The sequence below is a fragment of the Macrosteles quadrilineatus genome, unplaced genomic scaffold (genome assembly GCF_028750875.1).
Source record: "Macrosteles quadrilineatus isolate MER2022 unplaced genomic scaffold, UCM_ALF_1.0 Scaffold_8__2_contigs__length_117827958, whole genome shotgun sequence".
Taxonomy (NCBI): domain Eukaryota; kingdom Metazoa; phylum Arthropoda; class Insecta; order Hemiptera; family Cicadellidae; genus Macrosteles; species Macrosteles quadrilineatus.
In genome coordinates this window covers 16996858-17019695 of record NW_026542601.1, presented here as the reverse complement: position 1 = coordinate 17019695, position 22838 = coordinate 16996858, and the positions used below count along the sequence as shown (strand labels likewise).

At 36.7% G+C, this 22838-nt stretch overlaps 1 protein-coding gene and 1 non-coding gene across 3 annotated transcripts in view; one reads left to right on the top strand and one right to left on the bottom strand.

Annotated features, from left to right (window-relative positions):
* Positions 1-3907: 3907 nt before the first annotated feature.
* Positions 3908-22838, bottom strand: part of LOC128999939 (protein Wnt-6-like) — a 28099-nt gene continuing 9168 nt past the window's right edge. Inside the window, exons 2-6 of one of the 2 annotated variants that reach the window (XM_054426729.1) lie at positions 13999-14216; positions 10973-11089; positions 6406-6596; positions 5066-5187; positions 3908-4702 (exon numbers count right to left, since the gene is read on the bottom strand). In XM_054426729.1, coding sequence (XP_054282704.1) covers positions 4363-4702; positions 5066-5187; positions 6406-6596; positions 10973-11089; positions 13999-14216 — 988 coding nt within the window. In that variant the 3' untranslated portion in view covers positions 3908-4362. The remainder of the gene's footprint in view (positions 4703-5065; positions 5188-6405; positions 6597-10972; positions 11090-13998; positions 14217-22838) is intronic. The other variant, XM_054426730.1, reaches the window with a different exon arrangement.
* On the top strand, positions 21858-21929 carry Trnap-cgg (transfer RNA proline (anticodon CGG)). Its single transcript has one exon. It is a non-coding gene; the product is annotated as a tRNA-Pro (tRNA).

Genomic DNA, 22838 nt, shown 5'->3' with positions numbered 1-22838 from the left:
TTGATAAAGCAATCCGACACTGGGTGGTCCGGAGGCAATTTACTGTATATTATAGGTAAGCTTTTGGCACAGGTTTCGTCCTAATTGAGCGTTCAAGGCGCCCCCGGCCTGTTCTTATGACACCTATGTAATTAAGATGGCCTTGGGTCCCGCCCCTCGCTCGCCGCCTGGGCCGCCGCGCACCGACCTGCGACCGTTTAATAGACTCGTCTACCCTCCGTAAATAAACTGCCATCTTGAGTAGGATTTGCAACATTGTGCAATAGAATTGCGTACGAATTTACTGAAGTGAAAAAGTAAGTACACATTTAAGTTAAGTATTTATTAGGTTATGTTGGACGATTTCATACCTGACTTCGCCAAACAGGTAATGTTTAACACAATGAGGTAGTATAGTGCTAAGTCACGCCAAATAGGTAATGTTTAACACAATGAGGTGGTCGAGTTCTAAGTCACTTACAAAATTACTGGACTATTTTTTTATATGAATGGACATAATTAAATACTACCCTTAAGCACTATGCGATTCTGAATTTAGTAGGTAATGTAGCTAATAGCCATAATTTATACAAGATAAAAAGAAAAACTCCTTTGAACGATTTAAATATATTTCTAGACTAAAATTATATTATGGATTGCTACGGCCGCTTAGACTCGAGTACTGTTCGTGCGGTACAATAAATTGCCTGTTTGTGCGGTTTTATATGATTTGCATCATTGTTCGATAGTGCAGAATTGCTTAAACACAGCATTACTGGACACATATCTTGTGTGAATAAAAGTAATAAAATACCACCCTTAAGCATTATGTGATTTTTTGTTGTTTAAGGCGGTTTTTAAGTACTATACAATTTATTCAACCAACGATGTTTAATTATTCTTTAAAACGATTTAAATATATTTAGAATTAAAAGTGTGTTATTAATTGCTTTCATTTTGACTCTACAGCTATAAAACAAGAAAGAAGGCATTGTCAGTGCCTTGAAAAAAACAATATATCCTTTAGTTGCTTTCTCATTTTCCTCTAAAACTTTTAAAAGTTTTTTAACGAGTTATATTTTTAACAAACTAGTCCTGTAATAGCTCAGTTGTAAACATTTTTTATAAGCTTGGGAGTAGCACAGTGGTGCTAGTAATTATTGGTAATTTGTGAATAATAGTTATAACTCATTAAGGACTGGAGAGATAAAAGTCCTTGATTTCGGTTCCTTAATTCGTTGATTTGCGATGCACTAGCAGCATTAAAAATTGTATTTTGTTAAACGTATGCAAACGTATTACAAATACATGTGTCACCCACTACATTAAGGTTTTTAGGATTTACCATATATTACAGAGATCAAATTAATGGTAATATGGGTTCAGGCAAACGTCTTCAATGACACACCACACATTAATTTAAATCCACCTGTTTGCAGAATTGTAAGCGTTCAACAGTGGTATTGATTATTATAAATATTTCTAAATACTTTTATTGTTGTTTCATTCAATACATGTTGTTCAGGATAAAATTTCTCAATAAATTTCAGTGCTGTGCTAAGATACATTTTGTTTTTCTGGGTAGTCTTTAATAATATCTTTAGGTAAGTGTAACTATTATATTGCCAAAGCTAATACTAGGAAGTTTCGGTAAAGTAGGCTACTTCAGTACTTGCCTTGCCAATGGGGTGCACGCAAGCCCTTAAAGCTATTTGTCTGAAGTATTTTGGTTTTGTTTTATGAACAAGGACGTTTGTTTTTTTGTTTTTTTTTTACCAATATTTTTTCTTATTATAGGTTCAAATTCATAGTGTGCTGGATACTCTTTGCTCACCCATAATGTCAGAGAACAAGTTAGTGGTATGAAAAATATATTGTTTATTTCGCTGTAAAAATATATGTTATTGCGTTTTACTGTCCTTGTAAATATATAGAAACATCCCAAAATGAATAGATACCAACGCACGAGTTGAACAATAATTCGCCCAAAAACTGACTTCAGATGACCCAAAACTATAAGTTAAATATGTGGGAGTAAATTGAATCTGTGGTAACCAAAACATGTTTGTTCTCTAATATTTTGTAACCTTAAAACCTAATCGTTTGTATTTAATAGTAATCCAACAAATTTTACTTTGGGCAAGATTTATTTAAAAAAAATCATTTTTACGCGTATTATTTTAGTAGACCTATATGAAAACTATGAAACTGACTTTTGCTCATGGAATCTTACTTTATCATCGATCTAAGTGTATTTAGATTTACATTTTTAGTCATTGTTTTTACCTTTAGGGACGTAAAGAGTTGAATAAGGCTATTAACAAACTAATAAAATCTTCAATTCCAAATACTGTACAATGATTGTCAAATGTTTACTTATGGTTGAAAAGACTTAAGATATAGTAATGCACAGTTAAAATAAAATCTGGCTGAAAAAATGGATTTCCTGACGAGGAAATGTTCGATTATTTTAAAGCTAGCTTACATATTATAAAGGTTGCTCAAATTATAGTATTGTAAATCATTAACGATTTGAATTGAAAAGGGAAAGAGTTCTCAATAAATCCAAGTAGTCGTTTTTAACGAGTGGTTTATTTTTTGTTCGATGATAAATAACATATCGTTAAATTTTGAAAGCAACCAAATTTTAAATCATTAGGTATCATTTTGTGATGGTGCAAAAATAAATAAAATTGGAAAAAATCTAATTATTATTTTTATGAACATAAAAAAAATGATTAAATATGATTTTTAGATTCAGAAATTTATTAGATTGAATCAATAATTAGATTAGATCTACCCACGATTATCAAAGCACATAACCTGTTTATGTGTATATTTATAACCATATTTATACGCAATAAATTGTAACTGTTTTAATTGAATTTAATTTAATCAATTAATGCTGTAACATCAACTTGTTACATGTTCATGTGTATCAATGAGAACAGTTAGTATTAAAGTCATTAACCAAACATTCCATCTTTGGATAGGTAAATATTTTGTAAGGGTTTGAACAAGGATGAAATAACACACAAGAAGTAGCAGCATCAAAAATATTATGGCAATAAAATAATAAGAGTATAAAAATACTATTAACACTTATCACAAATGAAAGCACTCGATGCAAGGCCACTAAGATTATAATATACAATACAAACAAAAACCATTGGTTTATGTGATGTCAACTACAACAGTCAGATCATAACTTTTAGGATAAATATTGATAAAGGCACTATAAATATCTTTACAACTTCCAGGCAAGAATATAAAGCACAAATTTCATTTCTAGAAATCCTCTAATCGGTTCACTTCTTTTTAATAAAATATCGATGCAAAGTTACATACGATTTATAACAATATAATAATTTTTAACGACAGGTCTATCATTATAAAACAGAAACAACAGCAAAGAAGGGAAGGACTAAAAAATAAAATAATTACAACACATATAAAGCTACAACAATAACATATAAGAAGGCACTAGACAGATTTTCATAACATTTTTACAACAACATACAGACATTTCATATTTTAACTGAGGCAAAACACAGCTCTAGCCTCAATACCAGCACAAAATGACTTGGTAAATATCACATAAATATCATGCTTTATGTACATTATAAACATTTATTTAGTCTTCCATGAATTAGGTAGGCCTAAGTAGTAATAGATAAATGCAATTTCTGGTTAATGTCAATTCCATTTAGGTACTAATTTGTAGTTAATTTATTTAAAAACAATTATCCGAGATGGTAATTATGTCTCAAATTAATATGAACATTTTAATTGTTTTTACCATAAAAATATTAAAAATTTTGGTTATAGCCCTAGATGTTTTTAATGTCAAATTTAAGGATCATTAGTAAAGAAATTTAAAAGAAAATTAGATGTGATTGAAAAACATTTGTTATTTCTGCTTGCATTCAGTTTGGCTTAGTATCTCCAATCTACTAAACGATCACCGCAACCAAACTTAAATGGAGCCAGAAATACTCGTATGTAAAAAAATGGTTAGAATTATTTATAGCTCTTCTTTCTTATTTTCTTATTTTTGCCTACACTATGTTTCAAATTAGCGTATTCGAGATCAATTTATTGTCAAAAATCTTGCTTCCGATTGTATCCTCTTTGTTGATTTATAGGTTAATTTGACTGAAGTTCCTTTCAAACATTTCCCACCGTTAACGCCGTCCATGTTACTTACGCGGCCGATCTTTTCATTCCATAGCGATTCCTTCCAATATAATGGCACGTACTTTTCGTTTCTTCCAAACACGCTTACATCTACAGTTCTATAGGTTAACTCGAAGAAGCACCTTTCGCACTCCGCCGTTCATGTTTCCAGCTCACACATTTTTCGCGGGTGTGTTCCCGCCAATTCTAACGGCACGTGCTGACCGCTCGTAGCGTCTCGCACGTTTTGCACGTCACTTCACAGCACCACTTGAACACACAGTTGCAGTTGGTCTTCTCCAGGACTTTCCTGGTCTTGTACCCTCGTCCACAGCACAGGAGTTCGCATCCCTCCACTCCGGGGGACGTGGCGTTGCACTCCCTACCCTGGGTGCCTAGAGACCCTGTCTTCCTGTTGGGCTTGCAGTAGTCCGGGGACTCCTCGGAGTAGACCAGGTCCGTCCTGCCAGGGGGTTTGATGGTGGCGCCCTCTGGGATGAAGCGACGCCCGTCGTTGCTGGGAATCACCTTGGCGGCGCCGTCGAACCTAGAATGTCAAAGTGACTGTAGAAAATGAGATGTAGAATGTTACCTAATGACTTGGTGATCAATTATTACTCATGATAACGCCTTAGACGATGCATGTCTTGCATGTCAGTGGTCCAAATCACTGTTCTTGTAAAACATCTAGGTTTTGTAAGATAACTTCATTAATTGACAAGATGAAATTAGACATCGGGATCTACAATAAATTCTGCTCGTAAAGCGAGCAGTAATGTCCAACCACTCTTCGCCAAGACAAACTTTGCCTCCTCTAATCAAGCATTACAAAAATATTTTTCTTGAAACGTAAAGTATAATTGAGACTTTGCCATTTCCATTATTAGTCCTTTAATTGACAAGGACTAACCTCTCCTTGAGACGGTTGCCAACGTCGCGGAAGGATGGCATCTTTCTCCAGCAAGTCCTCAATGTACAGGAACCGCTGAGCCCGTGGCACTTACACTCTGTGCGCATGAAGTTCTTCACAGACTACAACAGATAAAGCACAATCACACATATATTATACAACCACAAATTCATTTATTCCATGAAAAGAATATGAATTGATATAAGTAAAAATCTAGACTAAAAGGTTAAGTTTATCTGAGCCTCTCATGTAGAAGTGTATTGTCCTTGCAGACGAGTTTTTGAGTTGCTGATATTACATCAGATTATTAATATAGTTTTACGACGCCTTTTCAACATTCACAACAGTACAATATAGTAGCTTTTTAACACATCAGTGTTATGCATAGATTGTGAGTCTATTGCAGTTTCGATCATATAACAATGCAATCACGAGAAAAAAAGAACCCCCTTTAACGTTGTAGTCCCATAATTGAGTATTTGTGTTAAGTACGTAGTGACAAGAAACACAAACCAAAATAACTCATGGGAGTAAAAGGTGGACAGAGACTTAGTAATACAAAACCTTCATGCAACTGTGAATTGCAGAGAAATATGATATGAACAACCCTAAATAGATATTGTGGCCATCGCGATGAACTGCTTCTTGGACGTATTCCCCGCGAGTACACCCGAGACATCCTCACTTTGTTTTACCAGATGCAGGAATGTTTACAAGTGTCTCCAGTCTGATTGAATCGCTCTTCTAAAAAAAGTAACGACTGGCAGAAGCGGCCGGTGTGAATTTCAAGTGGCACTAAAATAAAAAACGAAAATTCATGTAGTTTTTGTAGACCGTCGTCACCTCGGAGCTCTCATTGAATCGATCTTGACTCGTTAACACTTGTTACAGCTGTCAATACGGCCACTCGCTGCCATCGCTGCATAATGCATTTACTGTTTACACGGTGAGATGGCTAATAAATCGAAAAAAGACGTGTCTTACAAATGTTGCACTGGCGACAATGGCATTGTTAAGTGGAGTTTTCAAAGATTTGTTTTGTGTCGAGGAACTATAAAAGAAAGGGGCTTTAGAAGCACTTAACCATAAATAAAGAGTATACATATAAGTCCTGTAAATGTTTTTCCTAGATAAGTATGAGTCTTAGTAAGAACAGTGTAGGTGGTGACGTGTGTACGAAAATATATGTTATGTGTGTACGCCCAAATTAAGAAGGACATTACTATAAGTTTCCCCAGGTTGAAATTCATCCTGCCATAATTTTAGCTAGCACCAAAAGAGTATGTGTAGACAATTAATGAATAAACAACAAAAACGTCCCAATATTAAAAGAAACTCACCAGCCGTCCAGCGTCATTGTTGTGGAGTTTGACGAGTGTCTTGATGTCACTCCTTCTGCGATAAGGAGAGTCCAGGAACGCTCGGGACTTTCGGTATCCGAAGTTGACGTTGTCTCCACAACCACCCCACTCCCACTCGCCATCCAGGGGGGCGTCCGGGGCATTGGTCCTCCCTGTAACATACCTCGCCACTGCTACACGTCAGGACACTACCACAATACGTCATCAATACAATACAGCCACATACAATACACTGGGGTGTCTGGGGCATTGGTCCTCCCTGTAACATACCTCGCCACTGCTACACGTCAGGACACTACCACAATACGTCATCAATACAATACAGCCACATACAATACACTGGGGTGTCTGGGGCATTGGTCCTCCCTGTAACATACCTCGCCACTGCTACACGTCAGGACACTACCACAATACGTCATCAATACAATACAGCCACATACAATACACTGGGGTGTCTGGGGCATTGGTCCTCCCTGTAACATACCTCGCCACTGCTACACGTCAGGACACTACCACAATACATCATCAGTACAATACATCCACCTGCAATACACCGGAGTGTCCGGGGCATTTGTCCTCCCTGTAACATACCTCGCCACTGCTACACGTCAGGACACTACCACAATACATCATAAATACAATACAGCCATATACAATACACCGGAGTGTCCGGGGCATTGGTCCTCCCTGTAACATACCTCGCCACTGCTACACGTCAGGACACTACCACAATACATCATCGATACAATACAGCCACATATAATACACCGGAGTGTCAGGGGCATTGGTCCTCCCTGTAACATACCTCGCCACTGCTACACGTCAGGACACTACCACAATACATCATCAATACAATACAACCACATACAGTACACCGGAGTGTCAGGGGCATTGGTCCTCTCTGTAACATACCTCGCCACTGCTACACGTCAGGACACTACCACAATACATCATCAGTACAATACAGCCACATACAATACACCGGAGTGTCTGGGACATAGGTCCTCCCTGTAACATACCTCGCCACTGCTACACGTCAGGACACTACCACAATACATCATCAGTACAATACAGCCACATACAATACACCGGAGTGTCTGGGACATAGGTCCTCCCTGTAACATACCTCGCCACTGCTACACGTCAGGACACTACCACAATACATCATCAATACAATACAACCACATACAGTACACCGGAGTGTCAGGGGCATTGGTCCTCCCTGTAACATACCTCGCCACTGCTACACGTCAGGACACTACCACAATACATCATCAATACAATACAACCACATACAGTACACCGGAGTGTCCGGGGCATTTGTCCTCTCTGTAACATACCTCGCCACTGCTACACGTCAGGACACTACCACAATACATCATCAATACGATACAGCCACATACAGTACACCGGAGTGTCAGGGGCATTGGTCCTCCCTGTAACATACCTCGCCACTGCTACACGTCAGGACACTACCACAATACATCATCAATACAATACAGCCACGTACAATACACCGGAGTGTCAGGGGCATTGATCCTCCCTGTAACATATCTCGCCACTACTACACGTCAGGACACTACCACAATACATCATCAATACGATACAGCCACATACAGTACACCGGAGTGTCTGGGGCATTGGTCCTCCCTGTAACATACCTCGCCACTGCTACACGTCAGGACACTACCACAATACATCATCAATACAATACAACCACATACAGTACACCGGAGTGTCCGGGGCATTTGTACTCTCTGTAACATACCTCGCCACTGCTACACGTCAGGACACTACCACAATACATCATCAATACGATACAGCCACATACAGTACACCGGAGTGTCAGGGGCATTGGTCCTCCCTGTAACATACCTCGCCACTGCTACACGTCAGGACACTACCACAATACATCATCAATACAATACAGCCACGTACAATACACCGGAGTGTCAGGGGCATTGATCCTCCCTGTAACATATCTCGCCACTACTACACGTCAGGACACTACCACAATACATCATCAATACGATACAGCCACATACAGTACACCGGAGTGTCTGGGGCATTGGTCCTCCCTGTAACATACCTCGCCACTGCTACACGTCAGGACACTACCACAATACATCATCAGTACAATACAGCCACATACAGTACACCGGAGTGTCCGGGGCATTGGTCCTCTCTGTAACATACCTCGCCACTGCTACACGTCAGGACACTACCACAATACATCATCAATACGATACAGCCACATACAGTACACCGGAGTGTCTGGGGCATTGGTCCTCCCTGTAACATACCTCGCCACTGCTACACGTCAGGACACTACCACAAGACATCATCAGTACAATACAGCCACATACAATACACCGGAGTGTCTGGGGCATTGGTCCTCCCTGTAACATACCTCGCCACTGCTACACGTCAGGACACTACCACAATACATCATCAATACAATACAGCCACGTACAATACACCGGAGTGTCAGGGGCATTGATCCTCCCTGTAACATATCTCGCCACTACTACACGTCAGGACACTACCACAATACATCATCAATACAATACAGCCTACTACAATACACCGGAGTGCCAGGGGCATTGGTTCTCCCTGTAACATACCTCGCCACTACTACACGTCAGGACACTACCACAATACATCATCAGTACAATACAGCCTACTACAATACATCGGAGTGTCAGGGACATTGGTCCTCCCTGTAACATACCTTGCCTCTGCTACACGTCAGGACACTACCACAATACATCATAATTACAATACAGCCTACTACAATACATCGGAGTGTCCGGGGCATTGGTCCTCCCTGTAACATACCTTGCCTCTGCTACACGTCAGGACACTACCACAATACATCATCAATACAATACAGCCACCTACAATACACCGGAGTGTCCGGGCATTGGTCCTCCCAGGACCAGATTTATAAAGCTAACTTATGATGAACACAACTCATACACAATTATTTTAATTTCCGGCCAGAATGTGTCGTAAAAAGTTTTTCCGCTGTAGTCACTTTTGATTTTTAGCTGTCTTATGATATGAATATAGATTGAAATATTGAACTATTACGTACCTTTTATTTCCTCACTTCCCTCCTCAGAAACGACTGCGTGCAAAGGTCACAATAATTTTAGACGACGGTTAAAATTGTTGATTGATGGATTATAGTCTATTTAAAATTCTACAATTATTCTGAGAAAAACCCCCAACAGTTTCAGAAAAAAAATTCCTACAACTTATTTGGAGAAAACCTTGTTGTCTTATAAGTCCTAATCTTATGTCGTTATGTCTTATAAGTTGTAGCTTCTTTACCATCGAATTTTGATGTTTTTCATCTTTCGAATACAATGTGTTTAATAGGCTATGTTAAACACATAATTTTATTTTGGTTGTAATTTTGAAGATTCAATTGGAAGCCTAAGCCACAGCAAGTCTCTGAAACGGGAGTTGAAACCAACATTGGAGTTGCACGTTTGATTACTAATACCAACGACCTACAGGATGACTGGTTATTATTTAAATAAACGTAGATGATTAAGAGTTGTACACTGAGATAAACACCACCTATTACACTAATGGAAGCCGCCTGGCTGGGTGTAATTATATATTTACTTAGTTAAAGGGATTTAACCACTAACTGAGGCTGAACCACTAATCGGAATGGAGCGTTTTCTGCCTACCTACAAATTTCAAATAGGGTACAGTATTCACAGAAAGTTTACAAAACAAATTTATTTAATCAATAAATAAGAAATAACTAATAGGAATACATAGTACATTAATACATGATAGGGGGCATGGATGTTACATTATTTGTCCATGCCCTTGAGTTTATAGAAGCAGGTCAAAAGAGCACGTAAGGTGCGAGTCTTCGGCTTCTTTGAACCCCTTAGTGCATTTAGCAGTAGGTTGAATTAGGTTAGGTTACATAAAACAATTCAACAATTCGCTTACATAAAAAAAAACTTTGTTCGGCCGTATCCCAGTTAATATTGAGTCTACAGGTTTGTTTTACCAACCAAAATTTAGCAAATATTATGTTCTACAACTTTGTAATGCACAATGGTACACAAAATATGCTTAATTTACAACATATACACAAAAAACAAAACAATACCGAACATTTTGAAATTTTTGACCCCTCCTAATTGTTCGATCAACACTCGCCAGTCTGATTTGTAAACTACGTGCACAGGGTGCTAGAGGTTGAAAACTCTATACATCTCAGAGTACCCCCAGACAACATTTAAAAATTCCACCATGTTCGGAATACTTTCCAGGTATAAAGTGTATATCTACTGGACTATAATTTCTCTATGAGTTTCTTAAGAGATCATAAATTCAGTTGTAGTTTGCCTACTAGGTTTCTGCAAGTGAGCAATAAGACTTAAGATAAATAATCTGGTTTGATTTTTGAAATCTGAAGGTATTGGTGTTGCACGAAACCCTTCAGTCATCCATTGACAACAAAAACTATAACACATTTTTATAACTATTAGTAGAATTGTAAGCTTCTAGTTACCTTTGATAGTTTTGTCGCATGAGCACTCTATGAGGTCCCCCAAGGTACAAGCCCTGGTCACAGAATACGTCACACCAGCAGCCATGATGGCGTTGATGAAGCTGCTTTCTCTGGTGTCTGTAAAGCATCAACTTAAGGTAGAAATTTGATAGAATGTGGACTAAATACAATTATTTTTTTACATCATAAACCTACCACTTTGCAATTGATAGCAACTAGACCAGTTAAACCCTTTCTCCTACCCTAAAACCATTCAATGACACTCCTGGCATAGTTCAAACTTAACTCCCTCCACTTTTGAAGAAAACGTGAGAGCATCAGAAGTGATATAGAGGAATGTAGATAGTCCGTACCATTCAACTGATTAGTATCCTAAATTGAAGAAAGCTCCTACAATCCTAAAAAATCTCTCAAAATATCACTGAGGATACTCCTGGCATAGTTCAAGTCGCCAATTTCTGCCAAAGTAAGCACAAGAGGAAGCAGAAAAGGGGGAAACTGTCCAAGTAGTTCATTGCATTACTCTCATTTGAAAAAAAAAAACGTCCTATCCTACAAAACCTTCAAGATCAATTAATATTGAGATTACTTTTGGCATAATTCTAGCTCAACTCCCTCCACTTTTAGAAAGAACGCAAGAGGGGGGAGAGAAAGAGAAAGAGAAAGAACACTCTCCGAGCCTTTCATCGCATCCTCATCTAGACCCTCATTTGGCAAAAGTTTTTTAATCAAATAGATCCTTCTACATAAAATAATATTGAGCTCACTTCTGGCATAATTCAAGCTTGAATCCCTCTACTTTCAGAGACAACGCGTGAGGGGGGAGATAAGGAGAAAGAAGATGAACACTGTCCAAGCCGTTCATCGCATCGAGATTCGAGACCCTCATTTGAAAAAGATCTTACAATCCTAAATATCCCTCTACAGATCTACTTAAACTATGAGAACACTTCTGGCATTATTCAAGTTTGACTCCCTCCACTTTCAGAGAGAACACGAGAGGAGGGGGCAGAGAAAGAAGGTGAACACTGTCCAAGCCGTTCAACTAATTGAGATGGCGGCCAATGTTCGTATTAATTACCTAACACGTGCGACAGGATCGCGATTAGGATGCAAGAGTCGGACCAGGGAACAAGACGAGTCCTTAACGAGTTCATAATGAGTCATTTGAAATCCCAACCAGACCGCCCCATAATGTATGAGCGAGGCGAATCGATGTTACACTATCTCCATTACACAAACCTAGCCGAGCAACAATTGAATTGTTTGTTCTGGTATGTAGTTGTACCGGACTGGAAAACCAGGCACTGTGGTAGAGGATGTAGCCGCTGTCTTCAGCTAAATGTTTACGTTTACACAATGAGTAGTGATCATTTTTTACTTAATGCAATTAGGTAGAGTGTAAATCTTCATTAAGATCGAGTGGATTTATTCATGAAGATGATCCAAGAAGATGATTGAAGATGATCCCGTGAGGATCGAAACCGGTCGCCTTTCAAGGTCACAAGGATCACTTGACAGCAGGTAATTTCAACAGTACACGGATTTATTCAGCAAAATCCAATTGTTTTGAATTTCAATTTTAAAAGGAAACTACAATTTAATCACGTTATTCAAAATCTTATGTAGTGGATTACATTGGAACATTTTAAGAAATGTTATTGAAGGTTATGCAATTATATTCCATCGGTAAAAACTACCATATTCAGGTCCATATCAATAGTGGTGTAGAGCTGGTGTTGCGCAAATTATTACAACATCACCTATGAGATTTAATCACGCAACACCTCGTTACTTGGTTAATTTGTCAGTATTACCTAGTTAATTCATTATATTTCCATTATTATGAATTTTTTTATTGAATATTCATAGCCTCTTTCGACACTTTGAACGATCTTCATGTCAGCCAACTCAGTTCACATCAGCAATAAATCGAAGCCGAGGCGTTTTCATTCGGTGGGAAACTATGTGATTCCATTTCGTAAGTAGCCGTCTGAAAAACCTTTTCAACCGATTCCCGAACCTCCCTGCAAAAACGACAGTGGCAGCGATCAAGAGGAAGATAGACAGAGATAACCTGAGAGTTAGAGAGAGATGCTGAGAGAGGGAGAGAGAAAGACAGAGAGGGGACGTCGCGAGAGGAACTGAGTGCAATTATCCACATTCCTACAGAAACGCTCTCTGATGGCCATTTTTGAAATCGTGAAACTTATCTTCACATTCAATTATCCGACACATGGACGGGGATGTCATTGTTGCATCCTCAGAGTTATTTATGCCCAGTCCAGTGTCTGCTGCCTGGCTGGCTGCATCAAACTCTTCTCTTACGTCATTGCATTGGTTGAGCTACCCGCATTCACTCTTACAGAACACCAACTATTAACGTCGGAGTGATTATGCAGCAGCAATGTTTATCTCAACTTGTTTGGTCAGTAAAGTCAAACGCAGTTAAAACTATGGTTTGCGGATTTGCTAAACGATTGGCAAAACGACACTACTGAGTGGTTTTGTTCCTTTTAGGAGTTTTATACTACTTTGTAAGTGATTGATTCGTCTGTGTTTTTTTTATTTGCTACAGCTGACTCCCTCTACTTTCAGAGAGAACACGAGAGGAGGGGCAGAGAAAGAAGGTGAACACTGTCCAAGCCGTTCATCGCATCGAGATTCGAGACCCTCATTTAAAAAAAGTTCTTACAATCCTAAATATCCCTCTACACATCTATATAAACTAATATTGAGGACATCTCTAGCATAATTCAAGCTCAACTCCCTCTAATTTCAGAGATCAAGTGGTATCCATGGAGTCCATGGATGTCCACAATGTCGTCCAATATTTTCGTCCATTGACGCAGCCATCTCCCGTAGTTCAAGATTAGTCAGTCATTTTTGGCTGTGGAAGACTACCTTAGCTTATGACAAGTAAAGACACAATTTCATCATCTTCCAAAGACCAAAATCCGTCAGTCTTCATTTCCAATGGAAACCTACGTTATATTGTGTGAAAAATAATTAGTTCATCAACTAACCTCTCATGAGCACTTTCTTGAGACTGCGGCGGGCGGTCGTGCAGTTCCAGCGGCGGTTCCTGAACTGAAACTGACACTCCCGGGTGCCCAGCTGTACACCGCGAGAGATCTCCTTCAGCAAGGCAGGCTCGTGCTTGCAGATGTCCGCCATCCTGCCTCGCAGACGACGCGTCTTCTTGCACAACACTGTAGGGTCCATCACCACCTGGCTGCCGACCCTGGAAAAACACGGGGGAAGTTAGAACTGTTGGGAGTGCTTTAAACAGCCAAGAGAAAATAAATCTTCAAGATCTTCATCAAGATTTTGGCATTGCCATCACCTTCAGATATTACAAGTAGACTAGTAGAGTGGAAGATGTTTTTGTCAAATCTGATGATGGGGTCCATCAACACTAGATCACGGATTATGTGATTTAGATCCTGAAGGGAGACCATGAAATAGCCCATAGAAAATGTGTAGGCATCACTATTGCCTCGGATACTTTAAAAGTAGACTGATCATAACCAAAACCCACTGATGGGGCCATCCCCACCTCCAGATTGGGTGTTTTAAGATCACGGAGTAAGTGACAAAATTATGTCAATATCAACATACTACGTACTACAACATCAACTACTGAAAAAACACGTTAAACGTGAAATCAAAATCACCCACAGCCAGGCAATGCGTCTTTAATCTAATTACAAAGTACAGTGTGACGACAATTATAGGTTAAAGTAAGTTTCTAGTTTATGCGATTACTATCATAAAGTTGATGTTGTGTTCAATCACAATCATTAAAAGTGGTTAGAGTGTACCATTATATTTCATAGCTTGGTAACATTTACATAATGATGGTAATAGTCGTTAGAAAAGGAAATCATACTACAGTATTACATATTATAAAATTAAATGCACACAAATAAACACACTTTGGCGTTTTCATGAGCAAGAACAAATTAGTAGGTTGTGTATATCGAATTGCTCATTAAAACCAAAACATAATTCTCATGGGATATAACACCATTAGTTAACACAATATCATAGACAAATCGAATTAAATATAGACCAACAGAAGTGCTGCAATTAGCATAAGTTCTGATATCCACCGCTTGGAGCGCCATGTAGTTAGGGTGCACGCACTACGTAACTACAAGGCACTCCTAGCGGTGGACGCCAGAGCTTATGCTAACCGCAGCACTGCTGTCGGTCAATATTTAATTTTATTTGTCTATGCTACCATTAATGACAGAGTCAACCGATTGACAAAATGACTATAAAGTGGCTGGTACTCCATTTGAATGTACTTTCCCAGTTGTTTCAATGCTTAGGCGAAGATGCGTGAAGGAGAGTGTAGAGTTGTAGATTGATACAAGCTGCTATACCCGTGCTTTGCAACGGGAAGAAAATGTGACCTAGAGAGCTATTAAAGTGGTGCTGACGTGTGTTTTAAAATACAGCAACTCGATGATTTAGGGTAGTTTGAAAATAAAACTGATTTAAAAACGTAAACCTACTTACTTTCAAACCCCTACTTTTGATATTAATAGATCCCTAAGAATATGACAACATACCTTAGTGTAGTAATAGCATAAATTATTGCTTCATATTGATGCTTCATGAATTACATGTTTTACCATTTTCTTCAATTTTAGTCAAGCCTCTTCACATGTAGTTTACTATATAAATTAAGAAATGAAACTTTGAGCAATACTTTACAAAACATGTACAACCTCACTTTAAAACCAAACATAACCCTCCTCAATCTACATAAAGCAAAACAAACATGTTATTCGAGTAAATAAACAAACACCAGTTCATTGTACTGACCAGCTGTTTCATTAACTAAATTAAATTAAATCATTTAAACATTTGAAGCATGCCAGGCGTAGCCCTTTGGAAATCAGCCTGTGGGGCAGAGCCCTTAGGAAATTCGTCATATCAATACTTTTCGGCATATCTACACACTCTAAGCTTCATTTTGATGTGCCATATGCCTATATTTTTATTTGGTAAATGACCTTAACCGTTTACATAAAATTTGATTGTATCGTTTTAATAATATAATAGATTAGGTCTTTTGCTAAACAAGATCAGCTGATCATTTAGCCAGGATAATTTATTGAAATCTTTTCGATGTTGAATCTATCTTTATACTTAATATAGGAAGGGGTTTCTCACTAACATCCCTTTATTAGCCGTCCAGCTAAAAATATTTTTAAGAGTGAGGTGTCATTTTAAAGATTAAGTCTTAGCGCACCTGCGAATGGTAATTAAAAAGATAATTTTCTTAAGGGCTTTACCCCCTCACGTTTTAAAATATTTCAACAGTCCATTTTCAATGATCCAGTTATGCTAACCAATTTTCTTTATACAAGTTAAAATATGAATTATGGACATCTGTTCCTTCAGTTGAATGTTTAACCACAATCATATTGTAAGCAAGAGACTGAAAATGTATTTTAAATAGGCTACATTTTTGACAACTGTGACATGATTGGGGTAGGTTTAGATATATACACTCTTTATATTGCAGATCTAAAATCAACAAATGTATTATAATTAGTAGTTCTATTCACCTAATAAATGTTTTAAGCAGACATAATGTTGAAAAGGTAAATGGGTATTGAACTGGATTAATTTTCCCTCCGAAAAAAGTTTTGAAATGTTGTTTCATTTATATAAATTAATGCAGGGGTCAACGTTGGGAGATCTTTCTCTGTTCTAGGCAATTCTCAGTCATCACCGAATGACATGTTTTTATTGAATTGAATGAGCAGAAAGTAATCATTCATGCAAGTAATGCCGTAAGTGGTCTATTGCAGTAAACAGGATAAGCGATTGGGATATGTTTGACAGATCGTTTGACGGCCAGTGTTTGACGGGGAGTGTTTGACAGCCAGGGTGTTTATCGATTTCTGACGTCTTCGTCTTCACTCGCACACAAATCGATCGTTCATTCAACGATTTGAAGTTTCTGAGAATTACACGGTGAAATGATTCATCAGATGAATAATTATTATTGATTTTAAAATGATTCATCCGTCACTGAAAAAAGTTAAAACATTTCATCACAATTTATTTTGCAACACGTCAATATAAAGATTAAACTTACAAAACAGTAATTTAATTTTTATGTGGTAGACTACTTTGAAATCAGAAGAAAATGTGTGTACATCGATAATTTTCTCGATTCTAGGTTGATATATGGGAAAGGATTATATGGTTGAGATCGAGTCAAAATCTTTGCATTGCAGATCAAATGAAAAAGTCATTCATTTCACCATACAATAGTTCGAATAGTCAAGCAAATATAGAAAGTGCAGAGATATTCTAAGAGCCCGAGGCATTAAGCATTGTTGCAATAGAGAAAGCTGTATTCCGACAATGCATAGAATAACTCCCATATCTTCCTAGGGAACCAGTGTGTTTATACATAAGTGAATGGGAAAAAACTTAAAGCAAAAAAAGATTCAAGCGTATGTCTCCGAGTTTGTATGGCAATGAGCATTGTATTGTTTGAAAATAATTGTTTAGAACGGATATATTTATTGTAATCATTTATGTATACTAAACCATGAGGCAACGCATGCGAAGAAAATGAGTTTAAGAAGAAAATATAATAGCCTTAACGAACGAAAAATGTCAATAGTGTGAAAATTAAACTGCTCTATGCGTCTTAGTAATTTAAAATAGGTAATTAATATTTTCTTGAAATGTTCTACGGTACCTTTTTGGCATGTACAGTAATATGTTCTTCGAGAACGTGTGCCCGAATCCGATTACATTGGTTGAATGGGTCTTAAGACCTTTATGTGTCACAATAATTTAGAATAACTGAAAAAAAATGTTTATTTGAAATTCACTACGGTACGTTGTGCATGCATATTTCTTGACAGTCCGGTTTTCCTGCGTTTCCCCCCCTATACGTCCATATGGTACTTATTTTGGTGGTATAAGTAACGAAGGCCACTGTTGACAGGCTTGTAAATAAAATGTAATCCGTATCAAAGCTAGTTCTTGGATATTTTCAATATTGTTACTATCCATTTAAGTATTCGAATACCTTGCGTTGCAGCAACACACAATATACCATTGCCCAGCGGACAAGTCCCAGAGATACCCAGGATGCAGTGACCTTGAGTCGGAGGCGACCAATACCGAGTATGCATGATGGAGGGGGGTCCGAGGACCCCATTGGCTAATTCACCTTCACTCCTTCAAATAAAATGAATTTGTTCTGCATAAAAAGCCGTCTATAATCGCGCCGGACGTAACTCGCACAAAGAGACGCGGTTGCAAACACTGATCGAGCTATCGCGTTACCATAAGTTATATGGATGTTTGCATTTTGTAGAAGTATGTCAAACACAGACGTGGAGTATACCTCAGAGTGTACTGCTTTGTTTACTATGTCAGATATAAATATGATCTATGACGGGACTATAGACAAAAGTGAGTAAAATGAACTCTGTTCAAAGATCTGCGTAGTTACCCAATCATATTTTTTGTATTGTTTGTCCCGTCTTCAGAGGACTGAACACCATCCTTAATTTTTTTTTTTTTAGAAAATAAGTAAAGAATTATCTATCAAATTCTCCGGAAAAGTTTTAAAAACTAACTTGTTGCAATTTATTTTAGAAACATAGAAGTACTTATAATCGACAAAGTACCAGAAAGATGAATGATGGGAAATCCAAAATTATTGCTCTACTCGACCAGAAAAAGATGTACTTAAGATTAGATTGCATTAAATTCTTGCGTTGTCAACACAGATGAGTATTTTGATGAAAAAGAATGGACGATTCTTTTTGAATGAATGAAATAGCTTGTATTACTAAATAAACTCATCTAGTTCTTTATCCAAGCTCCATGTATTAAAAGAAGTATGATCAAGAACAGTTAGCTTTAGCCTCCTCAGAGTTACCATTTTATAGTAGGCCAATACATTCCCTTAATTACTGTCAACTTAAAGTTGGCTCTATAAGGTACAACTTTTAGTAAAGATTTAACCTCACTTTCTTTGATTAAGGGGTTTGCCAATGTATTCACTTTTGGAGTCAGGCATATTCACCACGGACATGTTTTTCTTCTCAACGCCATTGTCTTTTTTAATGTAGCAATTACATGAGAAAATCCCTAAACGCTTTTAGAGAAAACAGTCCAAACACATATTTGTTGTGGATTTGCCGGGACTCGACCCCATTACCTATATCAAAACATTGATACATTTATTCGCGTAGCAGATGACCTACTCATGTTTGCAACTGTTCCAACATTACCAGAATGCACGTGTAACACTGAAGAACAACCTGGACGAGAAACGAGGTGTGAGAGACAGTATTTGGACAGAACCATAAAACTATTCAGCTTCGCAGCTCGTCCAAGTCAAATAAAACCGTGAGCTCGGAAGTGGGGGACTGAAGTGTATACAGGGGAAACAGTGACGGAAGTGAGCTGGAGGTCGATATGTTAGAAACTTGATTTATTATGATATTATAACGACATTTCTTTTTGGAATTGGATACTGAAGTTGATGTAGATATTCGTGTATATGGACCAGCAGTAACCATTTTTTTATTCTAAAAGAAGATAGTTGAATGAAACCACACAAATTGAGTTTGCTACAGTCTAAAACTCCAATTTCTCTCATAGTTAGCTGTGATAGTTATCAAATTATCAATTATTTAAGATGGGGACGCCACTATGTGCGTATTTTAACCCAAATATGAGTGAAGGATGAGTGGCGCGATCTTGTAGTTGTTAGTGACTAAGGCCGACATGTTCCTTAGATAGCCTACAGCTGTTAATTTATAGCCCATACAGCTAATGGCAACTAAGGGACCTACAGTTTATAGTGGAATCCGAACCCCATTTTTTCATTGTAATTAACGAATTGGTATAATTATCAGGATAGTACTGCGGATAGTCGTAGTACTCACTAGTGTGGACGTTAATCCACACCAGGGAGTATCGCATCCACAGTGCATGCCTATAATTAGGTTATGACCATAAATATGACAATAGTAGTTAAATATCACATAAATAATACCTTAGTTCACAATAAGTCCTTTATGCTTAGCTTAACCCTTCAACTGGCACAGCGACTATAATAGTCGCGGTAGTCAGTGTCTGTAGTGGCAGCAACTATAATAGTTGCATTTTGCAAGGTTATTTTAAATTGCATATAAACAGTTAAAAACGATCTCTAACTTACATAAATTGTATACCAATCGAAAGATGAGGTTCTAAACTTTCATTTTATTATATAAATAACCTTTATAACACTGATGGATCAATATAACTTAGTGATAAAGTGGAAGAAAATTTCGCGCGAAGTCAGTTTCTCTATGTAAGCATCACTCTCTTATACTTAATACTAATAATTTAATTTAATTTTAACTGTTAATTTAAGCAGTTTATGTACTCTTATACTATGTACTTACTTTTACTTTATGTACTTTGATAATTTATAATTGATAATTTTCTGCTTCAACCTTCCTTTAGAGTAAGGTTACTTTATCAGCTGTTCTATTATTATAAGCGAACATAGCTTGATGTTTTTCGAGTGTTAAGCATATGCATATATTAATGTTTCTTTTTAAGTACTATTTTCTATAAAATATTTTTTTGGCCATTTACTATGCTAGTTACTGTATAGAAAATAAACCAATAAAAAGTTTATGCAATTTTTGCATAATTCAATGATAATTTTGAAATTATGTTTTTTCTGTGTTCATACATGCCCAAGACCCTCTTTATTTGACCACCCATGGACTTAGTTTAATTCTGGTTTTTCATTATCTTGTTTAAACTAAACAGTTCAAAGTCTTCAAGGTTGTCTACCGATACGATTCCTCTCTTTTGCCAAATAAATACTAATTACAAAAAAATAAATAAAAATAAATTATTAATTTAAAAAGTTAATAATTGTATGATTACTGCGCAACCCTTGAAATAATTTGACCAAGATTGTTTCAAATCTATAGAAACTTTGCCGTAGTATAACAAATTATCTCGCATTTCCAAGGTTAGTGACAAAAGCACAGACAACAGAAACCATTAAAGTATTATATTGTCTGTGACGAGAGTAATGAGTTATATCATAGAATGGTTATATTATGAACATTAAAAAAAGTTTAATCAAGTCTATGAGTTTAAAATACACAAACGGAAGCAGACTTAAACCGGAGTTGACTTGGATGCATGTTAACAGGTTTAAAAAATAGTGTATCCCATTTTATTATGAACTTACTGTTATTAATCCCATTCCATCAATTCCAAAACCAATTATTTACATTAAAATGATTTAATGACTTATACTTAAGTTTGTCTTGAGTATAGAATAAATAACAATAGTCAATGATAATACAAAGTTAGCGTCTCTACTGCGTTTAATTGCATCTTTAAAAGAATTTTTAAACCAAATTAAAATTATATTTTGTTTAATGGTTTGAAAAAAGTTTTAAACGTTTTTCAAGACAGTCTATCTAATCAGCACGTAGTACAGTGTTGTACTTGTTTAATTATTTTCGAGGAAAGTAAACTCTATGTTTGATATTACGGTTTACTAATTAAAATTTACTTTGCTATAGTTTTAATATTTTTTTGATACGACAATTGCGTAGAAATATCAAGTTTTGTCAATACTATGAACTAACTTTGATTAAAGTCAATCGATACAATTTAAACTTGCTATACAATAACAACACTATGATTTATTTTGAGTTTTATTTATTTTTGAAGTTTATGAATATCATACGATTACAATAGAATCCAAGTTGGTTCTCTTCTATAATGCCAGAGATAGCCATGCATCATTCAGCATTTAGAAAGCAGTTTTGTTCAGAGCCGACTCGCAGCGCGCCTCCTTCCACTTGGCCTGTTGGTCTAGGGGTATGATTCTCGCTTCGGGTGCGAGAGGTCCCGGGTTCAAATCCCGGACAGGCCCTTACTTTTTATACCTGGAATCTTCAATATTTACATCTGTTTATTGGTTAGATGAACAACATTGATTATTAGACTTCTCATTTCGTTAATTATTTACACCTAATTTATCTAAATATTTATTTTACAGGTTTTACGCCAAGAAAACTATATTTTGATGTTTGAAATGATGTATAGTTTATATATTTTTTATTTGTAACCTACGGCCCTTTGTAAAACATTCCATATATTGTAAAAATAGTATATTTTCTATATAACTACAGTCCAATGGACAAAATAAAACCATTAAAAGTACACATTTTGTTATATTTAAAATATTCTCTTTAGTTTGACTGTAGTCTACCAACTTTATTCGATAACAAAAGAATCTTCAAAACACTATCCATATTCTTTGATAAATTAATACTGTGGCCAACAATTTCTAGAACAAAAACTTGCTAGAATAATGTTAACATTCTATCCTTATTGATTTATTGTAGTTAATTCATGGTAGAGCTAACATGTTTATGTTTTTTAAAAGGTAATATTTATATTCTCTAATTCAGTACAGTGAGTTATTTATTTAGCCTTTCTGCATACAGTAGTAAATATTTGTGTAACAAATATTATCTATGTAGTAAGTTTTCTGTGATACAATATAACTATATAAAAAATGGTATACATACAAACAATGCTATATTTACTAGGTTTTGGTATTCATAATTAAGATAAAATCAAATAAATGAAATTTGATATGGTTAGAAGACAATAAGGCAAATTTCTAAATCCAGGAAACCTATTACTTTGGTGTACAGCCTATTTTTTACTTTTTCTTTAAAAAAATATTCATTTGCAACTGATCAAAATAATTGTTGATTTGCACCACCTATCAAACAATGAATCATAGCGGGTTATCAACAATAAAAGTAAATTT